At 36.7% G+C, this 15,494-nt stretch overlaps 2 protein-coding genes across 2 annotated transcripts; one reads left to right on the top strand and one right to left on the bottom strand.

Annotated features, from left to right (window-relative positions):
- Positions 1–3,111: 3,111 nt before the first annotated feature.
- Positions 3,112–5,640, bottom strand: LOC124550824. The gene is made up of 4 exons (XM_047125550.1): positions 5,414–5,640; positions 5,147–5,258; positions 4,964–5,040; positions 3,112–4,155 (listed from the first exon to the last, which is right to left on the bottom strand). The coding sequence occupies exons 1-4, from the start codon at positions 5,564–5,566 to the stop codon at positions 3,112–3,114; spliced, it is 1,386 nt and encodes a 461-aa protein (XP_046981506.1). The 5' UTR covers positions 5,567–5,640.
- A 243-nt stretch (positions 5,641–5,883) lies between these two features.
- Positions 5,884–8,996, top strand: LOC124551093. The gene is made up of 3 exons (XM_047126024.1): positions 5,884–6,154; positions 6,312–6,423; positions 6,531–8,996. The coding sequence occupies exons 1-3, from the start codon at positions 6,002–6,004 to the stop codon at positions 7,577–7,579; spliced, it is 1,314 nt and encodes a 437-aa protein (XP_046981980.1). The 5' UTR covers positions 5,884–6,001; the 3' UTR covers positions 7,580–8,996.
- The last annotated feature ends 6,498 nt before the right edge of the window (positions 8,997–15,494 follow it).

Below are 15,494 nucleotides of genomic sequence, written 5' to 3'. Positions count from 1 at the left end.
TTGTTCAAATTTCGTAAACTATAGCTCCAAAGGTGAAAATACTTTTTCGTAATTTCCGTCACTCGCGTTTTGAAAATGCGAATTTCTAATTCCATAACTCTGACAGCACTATTTTCACAGTGTATGTCACCTTGCATGATTTAATTGAAAATGAGGTACCGTAATTGGGAAGACTGATAATGAATCGAAGCAGGTACTCTGGGACTTGTATCTATGTCAAATTCTAGTTTCGTATGACAGATACCTCATTTGGCAGTCATCTACAGTTTTATACTTAAGAAAACATTACCGTACAGAAACTTGTGTAAACTTCACTGAACCTTCTACATACTACTTAGTTTAAGAGATCTGCCAGTAGAAGACTAGGTAGTGTCAAGTTATTAGGTATTATAAATTGACATGGGAACCACACATTAGAATTATTACAAACTCTGACAAACTTGCCCACTGTAAGCCATTGTTTATCAGCTTGAAAATATTAACTGTTATAAACTTGCACATTTACACTGTTCTACTGTATACAAAGACTAACTTAGCAGAATACCAGCTTAGGCAGGATTTACACTCTCATGGAACTGGGGTTTAACTGAAGAATGGGACACCACCCATCAGCTTCATGTAATGACATATCTTAAGAACCTTTTATTACTTTTTACTGTACAAACTGATCCATTTATATTCACCCATCCACTTACTGATCCCCCATCTTTTAGTTAAAATACTTGTCATTTGATACACTGATCATTGGCAATGGGTATTACAACGTTGTAAAAATTTAAAATGTCATCTATAGTGCCATTTGTGAAAGCAGATGAGTGGCATCCCAATCTTCAGTAATGCCAGAACTAGAAATAGTAGGCATCTTCACATACCTTACTGCAGATTATCTAAATCATAGAACAGCAATGTAGTGAGTATGAAGCTGTTAACAAACTGTCTCTAGAATGGGTAGAAGCTTTATTTGATTTATTCAACCACAAGTAGTACAGTTGGTTATCGGTAAATCCTCCCTACTCACTTGAATGTATGAGTGTAAATATCACAGTGATAACTGCTCAGTGAGTGTACCATAATTTCCTTAATGATTTCAATTTAAGATGTACTTCACAAATCATTTTAGCTTGAATATTTTACTTTATGGAAAATCTGTTGTAACATTGTTTTTTAATTTGTGTAAAGTAATTTTTGTATACATGCTGTATACTTTTTAAACATTTGTAATTTGACTGTCTATTGCTGCAATAGCTAAATGACAATTAAATTCTTTTACTATTCACTATTTAATGTTGTCCCAGAGGAAAAAAAGCACTGCTATTCCAAACTCCAAAAACATTATCAATTTCTCTCAAAAGAAGAATGGCTTAAGTTATGTATTGTCCTCCTCCCCAAAATATTGGTTGTATTGACAGACTGGACCTGTTCTGCAGATTAATTTTTACTTATGATGATGGCAGACTAGCATGCTAATACTAGCAATGAATTGTTCTCCTTGTGAGAATAATTAATTTACTGACTGGACAAAAATATATAGAAAAACTTGTCAACCACAGAGCAGGAGCAGCATTAATTATATATTTACTGACGAACAGAAAAGACTATTCCCCTAATTCTCTGAGACTGGGGTTTCACAGAGAATTTGTGGTAACAAAGTAATCTGTAGCAAAGCCTCATGTTTACGGCTGCACCATATCGAAGAGAGCAGAATACATAACATTTACCAACAAGATGTATGGGATACTGTGCATGAAATAAAAACAGAAAATAGAAATAAACATTTATTTCACATCATCTTCCCAAGCCCCCAAACAGTATAATTTAACATTTTTTCAATCTTTTGTACACAGTTACATTTTTAACAGTAGTTTCATCATTTCTCCTCTTGGTGTAATTGTTTAGCAAAATATTTGCACAGCAAAACAGTATGCAATTCATGACTGAATCAACTGGGTGTTTATTTTTACAGTGAAACCCATAAAAAAGATTGCTGGGAATATTGTGGGATGCTACCTTCACAAGTACATTTCTCTGATTTGCCTGTTCTAAAAATAAAATTTCCTGGTCTTTCAGAATTTTCTGTAGAGTTAAATAGACATGTCACACACACTACTACATCATCTGCAGGATATGTCAACCCTCCTAAGTCTTTTACCATAATCAAATCATCACCACTCTGCTTCATTTCATCTGTAGTAAGGAATACCTTACAATATTCACAATGGTTTTTTTTAATAGCTTGGTGTGAGCAGTAACCTGCTATGTAATGCAACAGTGGCCAAGTATTCTCATCTATTCCATCAACATCATTTTCATCTACTGCTACATTTAAAAATTCTGGTATTGATGTTTCTTTTAATCCCTGACTTTCAGTATGAGTAGAAAAAATATCAGTGGTCTTAATAACAACATCCCCAACTACTTTTGACCGAAGCACAAGGGAAAACATAGACTGTGCCCTTAGTTTTTGTTCAGTTTGAAAAACTTGTCTTAGAGAAACATGATAATTTCCTCCACATAGCTGGCGGTATTTGCCGAACCTGTCTTCTAAACTGTCTGTCTGTACTTTTCCTAACAGCAAATATGATCTGTTTTTCTCAGATAGCCAGTAGTCACTGAAGTCTATCAAAGCAGCAGTTGTGTGTTTCAAAGCGCTATGTGCCTCTCGAGTAAGTTTTCTTTCATCACTACACTCTTCCCAAGAACATAACCATGAGATGAAGCACTGTAAGAGTTCTTGTATGTGACGGGATTTACTAGTCACAGGTTCTTGGAAAATATTTCTTAACCCCTGTCCCTTGAGTAATGTTTTTACATTTACAATATCCCACCAACGATTTATTATTTTTATGAATGTTGCAGTACTTTCCCAGTTGCTAATTGCTTTCTTTGAACCAAATGTGTCCAAAGCAACAACTGTCGCATCATTGAAAATACGCAACACTAACTTGACATTTTGGCGCTCAATTGAGTTAGGAAATAGAGACTTCAAAGTTAAGGAACTGCCATATTGCAATAGTTCATCTTTTTCTATCAAGTGCAATTCTTTCAGTGCTCCAACAGAAGACAAACCTCCCTTCAAACTGTCACTGAAGCACATCTGGAGGAGTAGAAAACTTAGACATTTGCTTTCTTATTAATTGCATTATTGTCTGCTACTATACCAACCACCTCAAATCCAACTGCTTCTAATTTAACAATGACTGCTTTAATGTAAGAGAACAGAACATCACCCTGAATAGTATGAACTGGCAGAATAGATACCACATCCTTGTAAGGTGATTCCATGCTCTGAACCATAAAAACATAGGCGCTGGTTGCACACAAAAATTTTTCAGTGTTAAAGGCACATCCTACAACATTTCCAGCTTTGTAATCAAGCTGAGACTTCAGATGAATTTCATCCATCAACAGGAGCACAGTTTTATCATCTGAGGATAAAGTACCTACGTTATTTGTGATGTAGCTCATAAACTGATGACCCTGTTGCTCAATGACAGGATTTGTTGAGAGTTTACTACAAAGCCTTGAAAGGGTGTTAGGACTAGGCATAGAAAAACTGTCAGTGTTCCTCAAAAATTTGTAAGCATGTGGGCTTATAGAATGTACTAATGACCACATTATCATAGAGTTAGTATCATACCTAAATTTAGTTGAACTTCTGCACTTCAAAAATGAAATCTGTTCCTTCAAAAATGTAATTTTAGTTTCGTTTCTTGGTAACTTTTCTAATAAATTTTGCAATAACTGGTCAATGAAAGACAAAATGTTATCTACAGGAGCCTCAGAACTATTATACAGAAGATAAATGTTCTTAAGAACATCACTTACCACCTGTATGTTGTTTACTTTCATGGGAAATTTCATGTTTCCAATACATTTCACTTCAATATCATTATTGAAGACACTGAGTAATAAACCACTGCTTATAACTACGTGGCAAAAAATTCTTGGGTAAGGATTATGCTTTAGTAACACTAGTCTCACACTGTCAGATTTGTTTATCACTACCCAGTCACTGTGCTTTTCACATTCACTCAACTTTGTTTTCATTTGTTCTAAACTATCGAACGATATCGCATCAATCATTTTCGCATGTGTGTCCACACTTTCTTGGATAGCAATTTGAAGAGCACGATTTTCTAAATGCCCCCTACGAATTTCGGCACTTATGCAGTTTAGCAGGTACGGAAAAAATTTATCAATTTTTTTCAAAATTTGATCGATTATAGTCAAATTTGATACGCTGATTACGAATACGATATTTATTTTCGCCCCAGTCAATTATTTACATCAAAAAAATTGTTTTAAATTTTTTAAAAATTTTTTTATTTTTCAATATTTTGTCGATATAGTGAATTCTGATGCGCTGATTTCGAATATAACATCCATTTTCATTTTCCCTTGACCGTCGGCGATATCTTCTGCCCGATAAGCGCGGCGCTGCCGATGACGCAACATTGCGTAATACACTAACTAATAAGTATTTTCAAATCATAGGCGGCCGCTGCCGCGGCCGCATTCCAAAATAAAAAACTCCCAACCTAACCTCAAGTGGGCTACGCTACAGATCACTTTATTTATGAAAATACAAAGTACAATCACCAACAAACTTTACATATTCACCCACAAAGCTCTCCAAGCCAGATACATTTGGAATGAAAAATTTTTTCCGTACCTGCTAAACTGCATAAATTGATCTGTAGCGTAGCCCACTTGAGGTTAGGTTGGGAGTTTTTTTTTTGGAATGCGGCCGCAGTAGCGGCCGCCTATGATTTGAAAATACTGGTTAGTTAGTGTATTACGCAATGTTGCGTCATCGGCAGCGCCGCGCTTATCGGGCAGAAGATATGCGAAAATAAATATCGTATTCGTAATCAGCGTATCAAATTTGACTATAATCGATCAAATTTTGAAAAAAAATGAAAAATTTTTTCCGTACCTGCTAAACTGCATAAGTGCCCCGAATTTCTGGGTCCTCTCGTACTGCAATTTGATGACTCGACAAGTAAGATGGACATTCAGGCAACTTCAATGGGATTGCATCTGAAAAATTAATAACGAAGTATGAAACCGATCTCACAGCATATAAGTGAAATAAAGATAGTTCTTATGCCACTGTACTTTACTAAGAGCGTGTTTCGTAACTCACCTTTTCTCAAGCGTCGACGATCCAACGGTGCTGTCAAGAGTATACCAGTTTTCGGGTCATACATGCTGGTACTGCTTAAAATATCGTCCTTGTTGAAATTCAGTTCACATATCTAAAAGCAAGCATACAGTTCTCTTTAAAACATATAACGAAAATTAATGAGGTATGAGATTATAAATACGTTCTTCTGTTTACTGTATTTTGTTCAGCTGTACTACATTTCAAGTAACTACGACACACTAACCAAACAAATACACTGATACTTACAACAGAGTGCTTACTCGGTGTCCAGTCTTGTCTGTGAACAGCCGATAACCATTTTCGTCTTAAATTCTCGTCAGATGGAAAATAAAATACACTGACTTTAGGTCCATTATCGTAATTGCCCCTGCAATTCGGCATACAACACCTTCGGGGCATCGTAACTGAGTATAGATCAAATAACCACTCACGAACAGCACAAAGTACATTAGTACAATATGGAAACGCTACGATTCACGTGTGTCGGTAGTCTGTACTAGTGGTGGGCAGGAAATCGCGTATCTGTTAGAAATCACAGTGACTGAGAAGTCACAGATATCACAGTAGCAACTTTACAGAATCTAACTGCGATTTCAGTCACAGTTAGCAGTCGCAAGTAGTATTACACATTCAAAGACGTGAGCCATCTATTGGTCGAATTTAACCAACGCCACCTAGGAACAAGGCCTCACAACGTGAGTCTAAGGAACCTGTGACGTCACGGGTAGGGGTCTGAGAAGCTAGGAACCGACTACCGACACACGTGATTCGTAGCGTTTCCATGTTGTACTTTGTGCTGTTCGTGAGTGGTTATTTGATCTATACTCAGTTACGATGCCCCGAAGGTGTTGTATGCCGAATTGCAGGGGCAATTACGATAATGGACCTAAAGTCAGTGTATTTTATTTTCCATCTGACGAGAATTTAAGACGAAAATGGTTATCGACTGTTCACAGACAAGACTGGACACCGAGTAAGCACTCTGTTGTAAGTATCAGTGTATTTGTTTGGTTAGTGTGTCGTAGTTACTTGAAATGTAGTACAGCTGAACAAAATACAGTAAAAACAGAAGAACATATTTATAATCTCATACCTCGTTAATTTTCGTTATATGTTTTAAAGAGAACTGTATGCTTGTTTTTAGATATGTGAACTGCATTTCAACAAGGACGACATTTTAAGCAGTACCAGTATGTATGACCCGAAAACTGGTATACTCTTGACAGCACCGTTGGATCGTCGACGCTTGAGAAAAGGTGAGTTACGAAACACACTCTTAGTAAAGTACAGTGGCATAAGAACTATCTTTATTTCACTTATATGCTGTGAGATCGGTTTCATACTTCGTTATTAATTTTTTCAGATGCTATCCCATCGAAGTTGCCTGGATGCCCATCTTACTTGTCGAGTCATCAAACTGCAGTACGAGAGGACCCAGAAATTCGTAGGGGGCGTTTAGAAAATCGTGCTCTTCAAATTGCTATCCAAGAAAGTGTGGACACACATGCGAAAATGATTGATGCGATATCGTTCGATAGTTTAGAACAAATGAAAACAAAGTTGAGTGAATGTGAAAAGCACAGTGACTGGGTAGTGATAAACAAATCTGACAGTGTGAGACTAGTGTTACTAAAGCATAATCCTTACCCAAGAATTTTTTGCCACGTAGTTATAAGCAGTGGTTTATTACTCAGTGTCTTCAATAATGATATTGAAGTGAAATGTATTGGAAACATGAAATTTCCCATGAAAGTAAACAACATACAGGTGGTAAGTGATGTTCTTAAGAACATTTATCTTCTGTATAATAGTTCTGAGGCTCCTGTAGATAACATTTTGTCTTTAATTGACCAATTATTGCAAAATTTATTAGAAAAGTTGCCAGGAAACGAAACTAAAATTACATTTTTGAAGGAACAGATTTCATTTTTGAAGTGCAGAAGTTCAACTAAATTGAGGTATGATACTAACTCTATGATAATGTGGTCATTAGTACATTCTATAAGCCCACATGCTTACAAATTTTTGAGGAACACTGACAGTTTTTCTATGCCTAGTCCTAACACCCTTTCAAGGCTTTGTAGTAAACTCTCAACAAATCCTGTCATTGAGCAACAGGGTCATCAGTTTATGAGCTACATCACAAATAAAGTAGGTACTTTACCCTCAGATGATAAAACTGTGCTCCTGTTGATGGATGAAATTCATCATAAGTCTCAGCTTGATTACAAAGCTGGAAATGTTGTGGATGTGCCTTTAACACTGAAAAATTTTTGTGTGCAACCAGCGCCTATGTTTTTATGGTTCAGAGCATGGAATCACCTTACAAGGATGTGGTATCTATTCTGCCAGTTCATACTATTCAGGGTGATGTTCTGTTCTCTTACATTAAAGCAGTCATTGTTAAATTAGAAGCAGTTGGATTTGAGGTGGTTGTTATAGTAGCAGACAATAATGCAATTAATAAGAAAGCAATGTCTAAGTTTTCTACTCCTCCAGATGTGCTTCAGTGACAGTTTGAAGGGAGGTTTGTCTTCTGTTGGAGCACTGAAAGAATTGCACTTGATAGAAAAAGATGAACTATTGCAATATGGCAGTTCCTTAACTTTGAAGTCTCTATTTCCTAACTCAATTGAGCGCCAAAATGTCAAGTTAGTGTTGCGTATTTTCAGTGATACAGTTGTTGCTTTGGACACATTTGGTTCAAAGAAAGCAATTAGCAACTGGGAAAGTACTGCAACATTCATAAAAATAATAAATCGTTGGTGGGATATTGTAAATGTAAAAACATTACTCAAGGGACAGAGGTTAAGAAATATTTTCCAAGAACCTGTGACTAGTAAATCCCATCACATACAAGAATTCTTACAGTGCTTCATCTCATGGTTATGTTCTTGGGAAGAGTGTAGTGATGAAAGAAAACTTACTCGAGAGACACATAGCGCTTTGAAACACACAACTGCTGCTTTGATAGACTTCAGTGACTACTGGCTATCTGAGAAAAACAGATCATATTTGCTGTTAGGAAAAGTACAGACAGACAGTTTAGAAGACAGGTTCGGCAAATACCGCCAGCTATGTGGGGGAAATTATCATGTTTCTCTAAGCAAGTTTTTGAAACTGAACAAAAACTAAGGGCACAGTCTATGTTTTCCCTTGTGCTTCGGTCGAAAGTAGTTGGGGATGTTGTTATTAAGACCACTGATATTTTTTCTACTCATACTGAAATTCAGGGATTAAAAGAAACATCAATACCAGAATTTTTAAATGTAGCAGTAGATGAAAATGATGTTGATGGAATAGATGAGAATACTTGGCCACTGTTGCATTACATAGCAGGTTACTGCTCACACCAAGCTATTAAAAAAAAAACATTGTGAATATTGTAAGGTATTCCTTACTACAGATGAAATGAAGCAGGGTGGTGGTGATTTGATTATGGTAAAAGACAGAGGAGGGTTGACATATCCTGCAGATGATGTAGTAGTGTGTGTGACATATGTCTATTTAACTCTACAGAAAATTCTGAAAGACCAGGAAATTTTATTTTTAGAACAGGCAAATCAGAGAAATGTACTTGTGAAGGTAGCATCCCACAACATTCCCAGCAATCTTTTTTATGGGTTTCACTGTAAAAATAAACACTCAATTGATTCAGTCATGAATTGCATACTGTTTTGCTGTGCAAATATTTTGCTAAACAATTACACCAAGAGGAGAAATGATGTAACTACTGTTAAAAATGTAACTGTGTACAAAAGATTGAAAAAATGTTAAATTATACTGTTTGGGGCTTGGGAAGATGATGTGAAATAAATGTTTATTTCTATTTTCTGTTTTTATTTCATGCACAGTATCCCATACATCTTGTTGGTAAATGTTATGTATTGGACCCCTTCTGCTCTCTTCGAAATGGTGCAGCCGTAAACATGAGGCTTTGCTACAGATTAATTTGTTACCACAAATTCTCTGTGAAACCCCAATCTCATAGAATTAGGGGAATAGTCTTTTCTGTTCATCAGTAAATATATAATTAATGCTGCTCCTGCTCTGTGGTTGACAAGTTTTTGTATATATTTTTGTCCAATCAGTAAATTAATTATTCTCACAAGGAGAACAATTCATTGCTAGTATTAGCATGCTAGTCTGCCATCATAAGTAAATATTAATCTGCAGAACAGGTCCAGTCTGTCAATACAACCAATATTTCGGGGAGGGGGGAGGACAATATATAATTTAAGCCATGCTTCATTTGAGAGAAATTGATAATGTTTTTGGAGTTTGGAATAGCAGTGCTTTTTTTCCTCTGGGACAACATTAAATAGTGAATAGTAAAAGAATTTAATTGTCATTTAGCTATTGCAGCAATAGACAGTCAAATTACAAATGTTTAAAAAGTATACAGCATGTATACAAAAATTACTTTACACAAATTAAAAAACAATGTTACAACAGATTTTCCATAAAGTAAAATATTCAAGCTAAAATGATTTGTGTAGTACATCTTAAATTGAAATCATTAAGGAAATTATGGTACACTCACCGAGCAGTTATCACTGTGATATTTACACTCATACATTCAAGTGAGTAGGGAGGATTTACTGATAACCAACTGTACTACTTGTGCTTGAATAAATCAAATAAAGCTTCTACCCATTCTAGAGGCAGTTTGTTGAACAGCTTCATACTCACTACATTGCTGTTCTATGATTTAGATAATCTGCAGTAAGGTATGTGAAGATGCACACTATTTCTAGTTCTGGCATTACTGAAGATTGGGATACCACTCATCTGCTTTCACAAATGGCACTATAGATGACATTTTAAATTTTTACAACGTTGTAATACCCATTGCCAATGATCAGTGTACCAAATGACAAGTATTTTAATTATAAGATGGGGATCAGTATGTGGATGGGTGAATATAAATGGATCAGTCTGTACAGTAAAAAGTAATAATAGGTTCTTAAGATATGTCGTTACATGAAGCCGATGGGTGGTGTCCCATTCTTCAGATAAACCTCAGTTCCATGAGAGTGTAAATCCTGCCTAAGCTGGTATTCTGTTAAGTTAGTCTTTGTATACAGTAGAACAGTGAAAATGTGCAAATTTATAACAATTAATATTTTCAAGCTGATAAACAATGGCTTACAGTGGGCAAGTTTGTCAGAGTTTGTAATGATTCTAATGTGTGATTCCCATGTCAATTTATAGTACCTAATAACTTAACACTACCTAGTCTTCTACTGGCAAATCTCTTAAACTAAGTAGTATGTAGAAGGTTCAGTGAAGTTTACACAAGTTTCTGTACGGTAATGTTTTCTTAAGTATAAAACTGTAGATGACTGCCAAATGAGGTATCTGTCATACGAAACTAGAATTTGACATAGATACAAGTCCCAGAGTACCTGCTTCGATAGATTGTCAGTCTTTCCAATTGCGGTACCTCATTTTAAATTAAATTATGCAAGGTGACATACACGGTGAAAATAGTGCTGTCAGAGTTATGGAATTAGAAATTCGCATTTTCAAAACGCGAGTGACGGAAATTAAAAAGTATTTTCACCTTTGGAGCTATAGTTTACGAAATTTGAACAATGTAATTCTCCTGTGAGAATGATTAGCGTTTGTTTACAGATTTGTGTATAAAGTAGTGAGTAGTCTACCAGGAAACTGTTTAATGTTTTCATATACGTGGCGTAGAGCCTAACAAGCCGCTCGGTATTTCGGACCCCTAGTCGTGACGTCACGAGTCGCGTTGTGAGGCCTTGTTCCTAGGTGGCGTTGATTTAACACTGCTTTCTGCGATTTCAGTGACAAGTCGCAACTAAGAGTCGCAAGTAGCAACTAGAAAGCGCGGTTAACAGTGCCATCTGTGGGTCAAAGTTCGTACTACGCCCATCTCTGCGATACACTGTGGAGTCCAACTGCGATTTCCGTGACAAGTCGCAACTAAGAGTCGCAAGTAGCAACTAAAAAGCGCAGTTAGCACTGCCATCTGTTGAGCAAAGTTCATACTACGCTATTCGCTACCGAGTCAAACTGCGATTTCTGTGACAAATCGCAACTAAGAGTCGCAAGTAGCAACTAAAAAGCGCAGTTAACATACTTTTCCTAGTGTCATCTGTTGACCGACGTACGTACTTCGTTATGAGAGCCTTGTGCCTCACGAGATCGATGTGCTGTGTGTGCATATGAACGGCTTATTTCAATAGTGGTACAAGTCCATTTTTGTTCATTTTGAGATACAGAGTCGTAAAGTTAAATGAGAGCTGAAAAATCTGCAGTTGAGATACCAGAAATATTGAAGCATATAGCTTCTTGCTAGAGATGAACCTTTATTTATGTTTGTTTGGATCATTAATTTCAGAAGCATTATAGACAGAAAAGTGGAGGTAATGGACTTGTACCACTATTGAAATAAGCCCTTCACATTATATGACGACATGCACATTCAGCATCAGTTATGGTTGGTCAAACACAGCTGTGACTCTGGAGGTATTATATTAATAAGAAGCAACATTGCCTTTTTCTCCCGAAAATATCGAGTAACGTAACAAATGTGTTTGATTCTGCTTCCAATATGGCAGTGTTGCTTAATACTCCACATGCCTACAGGACTTTGCAATGTTAACACAGAGGAACTCAGACATCTGTATAAGTGTAGTGAAATGAAAACAGTGTTATTGGGTCATATGAATGCCTCACTTTTGTTCCGACACAGTTCAAGACTCAGGATAAAAGTTTTACACCTGGTGTTCCACATGGCAACTTCACACACAAGAACTTTTTGCCGACACTACTACCACCTACATAAGTAAGCTTTTCCTGTGTTACTTTCAAGTAATGCACTTAAGCTATTCCTGATTTAAATGGAAGATCTGTACTTCCCACTTTCATATCAACAGCCTCAAAATGCATATTGTAGACTTTGCGATATGTTACAGGTCAGTGTCACACCAAGATCGTGGAGACAGGGAAGGGGGGGGGGGGCATGTCACTCTCCAACTAGTGTTTACCAGTAAATAAGTGGCGGAAAATTACGGGTATAGGGCGGCTTAAACATGTGGAAAATGAGATTTTCATTATTCACTCACTGTATTTAACATTTATTATTCCTTTAAAATCGCACAACAACTTCAATAAAACGCAGTTTAATCACTCATCTGCACACTTATTTCGCAATTATGTCACTTTTAAACTGCAAAATCTTCTAAGAGCTGTCTTGAATCTTCACGAGTCTCTCTCAACAGCCTTGATGTGGACAGATTCGTACAGCAACCAGTAATCAGAGTCAGAACTGTGTCTGCAAAATCACAAGGATTATTAAACAATTTTTGCTGTCACTAATTACAAGTAATATAATTGACAGAGTAGATTGCTAAAATTTGCTCTAATGCAAGCCACTCAATGGGGTATATTTCACATTTGCAAGAACGATCTCACTGAAGTAATTAAGTCCATCGAAACACTTAGAAACTAACCTCTCGTCTGACGAAAACGGTCTAAAGACGCAGTGGCAATTTCTCCAGATCTGTTGACAATGATATTTTGAGTTATCACTTTACTGAGTGACTAAAATGTAGTTCGCGTACCTGTGAACATAACAATATGTTAGAATTCATTTTATAAACACGAACTATTACGCTACTGTATGGCTACTTACATATTAATTACACTATTAACATTTTCACAGTTGTTTCTTCAACACAAAATTAAAGCCAACGGAAGAACAAACGTAAAACATACTTACCAATGACAGGTTTGTTGAGATGCAATTTTCTGTGTGGACAGATGTAACTTTTTCATACGGTAGTAAGTCGCAGAAATCGCAGGAGTCACAGAAATCGCAGAAGTAGCAGAAGTCGCAGAAGTAGCAGAAGTCGCAGAAATCGCGGAAGTAGCAGAAATCGCGGAAATAGCAGTGGCGGAGGGCTACACCACCTAGGTTCCTTAACTGCGACTCTTAACTGCGACAAATCACAGTTAAGAATAACAGATACTGAAAAGTAGCATTCACAGAAATCACTGATATCGTTAAATCGCAGTTTAGCCCATCACTAGACTCTGTACTCTGTACCTAGCTTCTCAGACCCCTACCCGTGACGTCACAGGCTCCTTAGACTCACGATGTGAGGCCTTGTTCCTAGGTGGCGTTGGTCAGGAGGGGAGGTAGAGAGAAAGTACTCCAGGGTCAGAGATTATGCTTCCTAGTTTTTATTCATACGAAACTGAGAACTTTCTTTGAGAATGTTCTTTTGCTGTGAGTATCAACTGTAGAGAATGTTCTCGCTTTTATTCATATCGCTGAATGTCCAGCGACTGTTTTGAAACTAATTCTCTAAATTGGTCGCTCTGCAACTTGACATGCATGCTCATATTTAATTTCAGTGTCTTGACGTGTTTCCGCAAAATGGACTACTTCAAATAAGTATTAAGTTTACCAGTTTTTGTTGACTGTGGAATCACTAGCAAGGTCTGGTGAAAAACCCTGGCAACAGAATCATCGCACTTCCAAACCGATTTTTAATATTTCATAGATTGAAGCTGGTTCCATTTTTGTTTTGTTGTACTTGGTAGTAAGACTTGTAATTTATTTCTAGCGATTTTCGTGGTTGTTTTCATAGTAGTAGTGTCACTAGTGTCACCTTATGCAGAGATCTTGATGCGTCGATATGATAGAAATGATCTTGCTATTGTTTTACTTTGTAATGACGATGTTATTTTGTATATATTTACTCTGGTCTTATTCAGATTTTGCCAAGATAAAGAACCTGGCCACAAGCAACACAGTTCGTTATTATATATTGTTTTAATCGTTTTTAATATGCACTGCGTGTGATTCACCACCTCCATTTCGAGGAAATTACGCATGCAAAAATGCACATGATTAGTTGCGCTGTTGGAAATTTATTTGTGTGAGCAAAGGTGAGCACAGAAGAGGTATCGTGTGGACGCACCTTTAAATAACCTTTTTTTTATTTTCTATACTTGCTTTACACAGCACAGATAAATACAACTTTTACTCCAGTCTCAATTACAACACCAGAAATCAAATCAATAAGCGCCTATTAGCAACAAGAGTGAGCAATAATTGCAGCAAGCGAAAAAAAGAAGTGAGCCAACAATGTTGTGTAACAGCCTGTATAGACTGAAACAGTCTACGACGTAACACACTTTTATTCCTTTCCTTATTGTTCTTAGAGACTACTTTCTGTTTCAACAATATTGAACTGAAATATTTCATTTCATCAAAAAAATAACAAAAGCAGATTAAAATACGTCGCCTACAACAGACGAAAATGCAAGATTGAATTCAAGATCTTGCATTGTTTGGTCTAACACCTCCAAAAAACTTTTTATGTGCCATCGTAAATTCATTCCAAACGGTCAGTTTGCATTGTTGCAAAACTTTGGTGAACACACAGCTCTTCGAACTGTTGCACACTGAAGTTTCACTGATTTATTTGCAAAATGGCAACTCCATTACTGAATGAGCTGTTTGACCACTTCCCAACAACATTCCTGATGAAGAAAGTGCAGGGATAATTTCATTATGTGAGCAAATCATGGTCACAATGAATGTAACAAAAAAAGTTTTTCCTGTTCCACCAGGAGAACCCAAGAAGAAAATCCCTCCAGCTTCATCATTCACAGCTTTCTTGAGAGTCATGTACACATGTTTTAGTGAGGAATTGAACAACACAACGTTCGTTCGATATAATTCTATCAGTGCATCACAATCATACTGTTCTCCTCGTCTCAACTCTTGAGTAATTGCGTCATGCGATTGGGCACTGTTATGGATGACTGAGATAATTCCTTCTTTGATATCATCATGCACAAGTCCTCATTTAATATCAATGCCTCATTGCGAATTTCCTTGCTCAGTTGCAAATCTGGGTTTGATGTTCTAGTACGTGTCTGATGCAAAATATCATTAGACATGTCATCTCTGTATTCCATCCACAAATCAATCACTTTTGGAAAACAATGTTCATATCTGATGATCAATTGACAAAAATCACACTATCTCTGAGGGTGTAATCCCAATGAAGTGTAATCCCAATGAATGTCATTTTCTAGCAATCACAAACATTGGAAGGCATCTCTAGATGTGACACACAATCCACTGTAAACAGTTCATAGATGCTGGATAAGATGTTGGGCCATGGACGTTCACTAACGCAAATGAAAATTGAAACACTGGAAATTGCTTGGATGGACTGTGTAAATGTGTCCTAATGTATCTGTTGAAAATACATGTGGGTAACCTGGAACTGGAATTACTTCATTCCGTCGTTGAAGGTTCTTTGATAATTGGTTG

This window comes from Schistocerca americana, chromosome 9 (assembly GCF_021461395.2).
Source record: "Schistocerca americana isolate TAMUIC-IGC-003095 chromosome 9, iqSchAmer2.1, whole genome shotgun sequence".
NCBI classification, from domain to species: Eukaryota; Metazoa; Arthropoda; class Insecta; order Orthoptera; family Acrididae; genus Schistocerca; species Schistocerca americana.
This window is presented reverse-complemented; position numbering and strand designations above follow the sequence as displayed.

Coding starts and splice junctions, on each gene's coding strand:
- LOC124550824 (XM_047125550.1), bottom strand. CDS start 5,566: ATGCCCCGAAGGTGTTGTATGCCGAATTGCAGGGGCAATTACGATAAT. Junction 5,259..5,413: donor CACCGAGTAAGCACTCTGTT/GTAAGTATCAGT, acceptor GCTTGCTTTTAG/ATATGTGAACTGAATTTCAA. Junction 4,156..4,963: donor CAGTACGAGAGGACCCAGAA/ATTCGGGGCACT, acceptor ATAAGTGCCGAA/ATTCGTAGGGGGCATTTAGA.
- LOC124551093 (XM_047126024.1), top strand. CDS start 6,002: ATGCCCCGAAGGTGTTGTATGCCGAATTGCAGGGGCAATTACGATAAT. Junction 6,155..6,311: donor CACCGAGTAAGCACTCTGTT/GTAAGTATCAGT, acceptor GCTTGTTTTTAG/ATATGTGAACTGCATTTCAA. Junction 6,424..6,530: donor TCGTCGACGCTTGAGAAAAG/GTGAGTTACGAA, acceptor TAATTTTTTCAG/ATGCTATCCCATCGAAGTTG.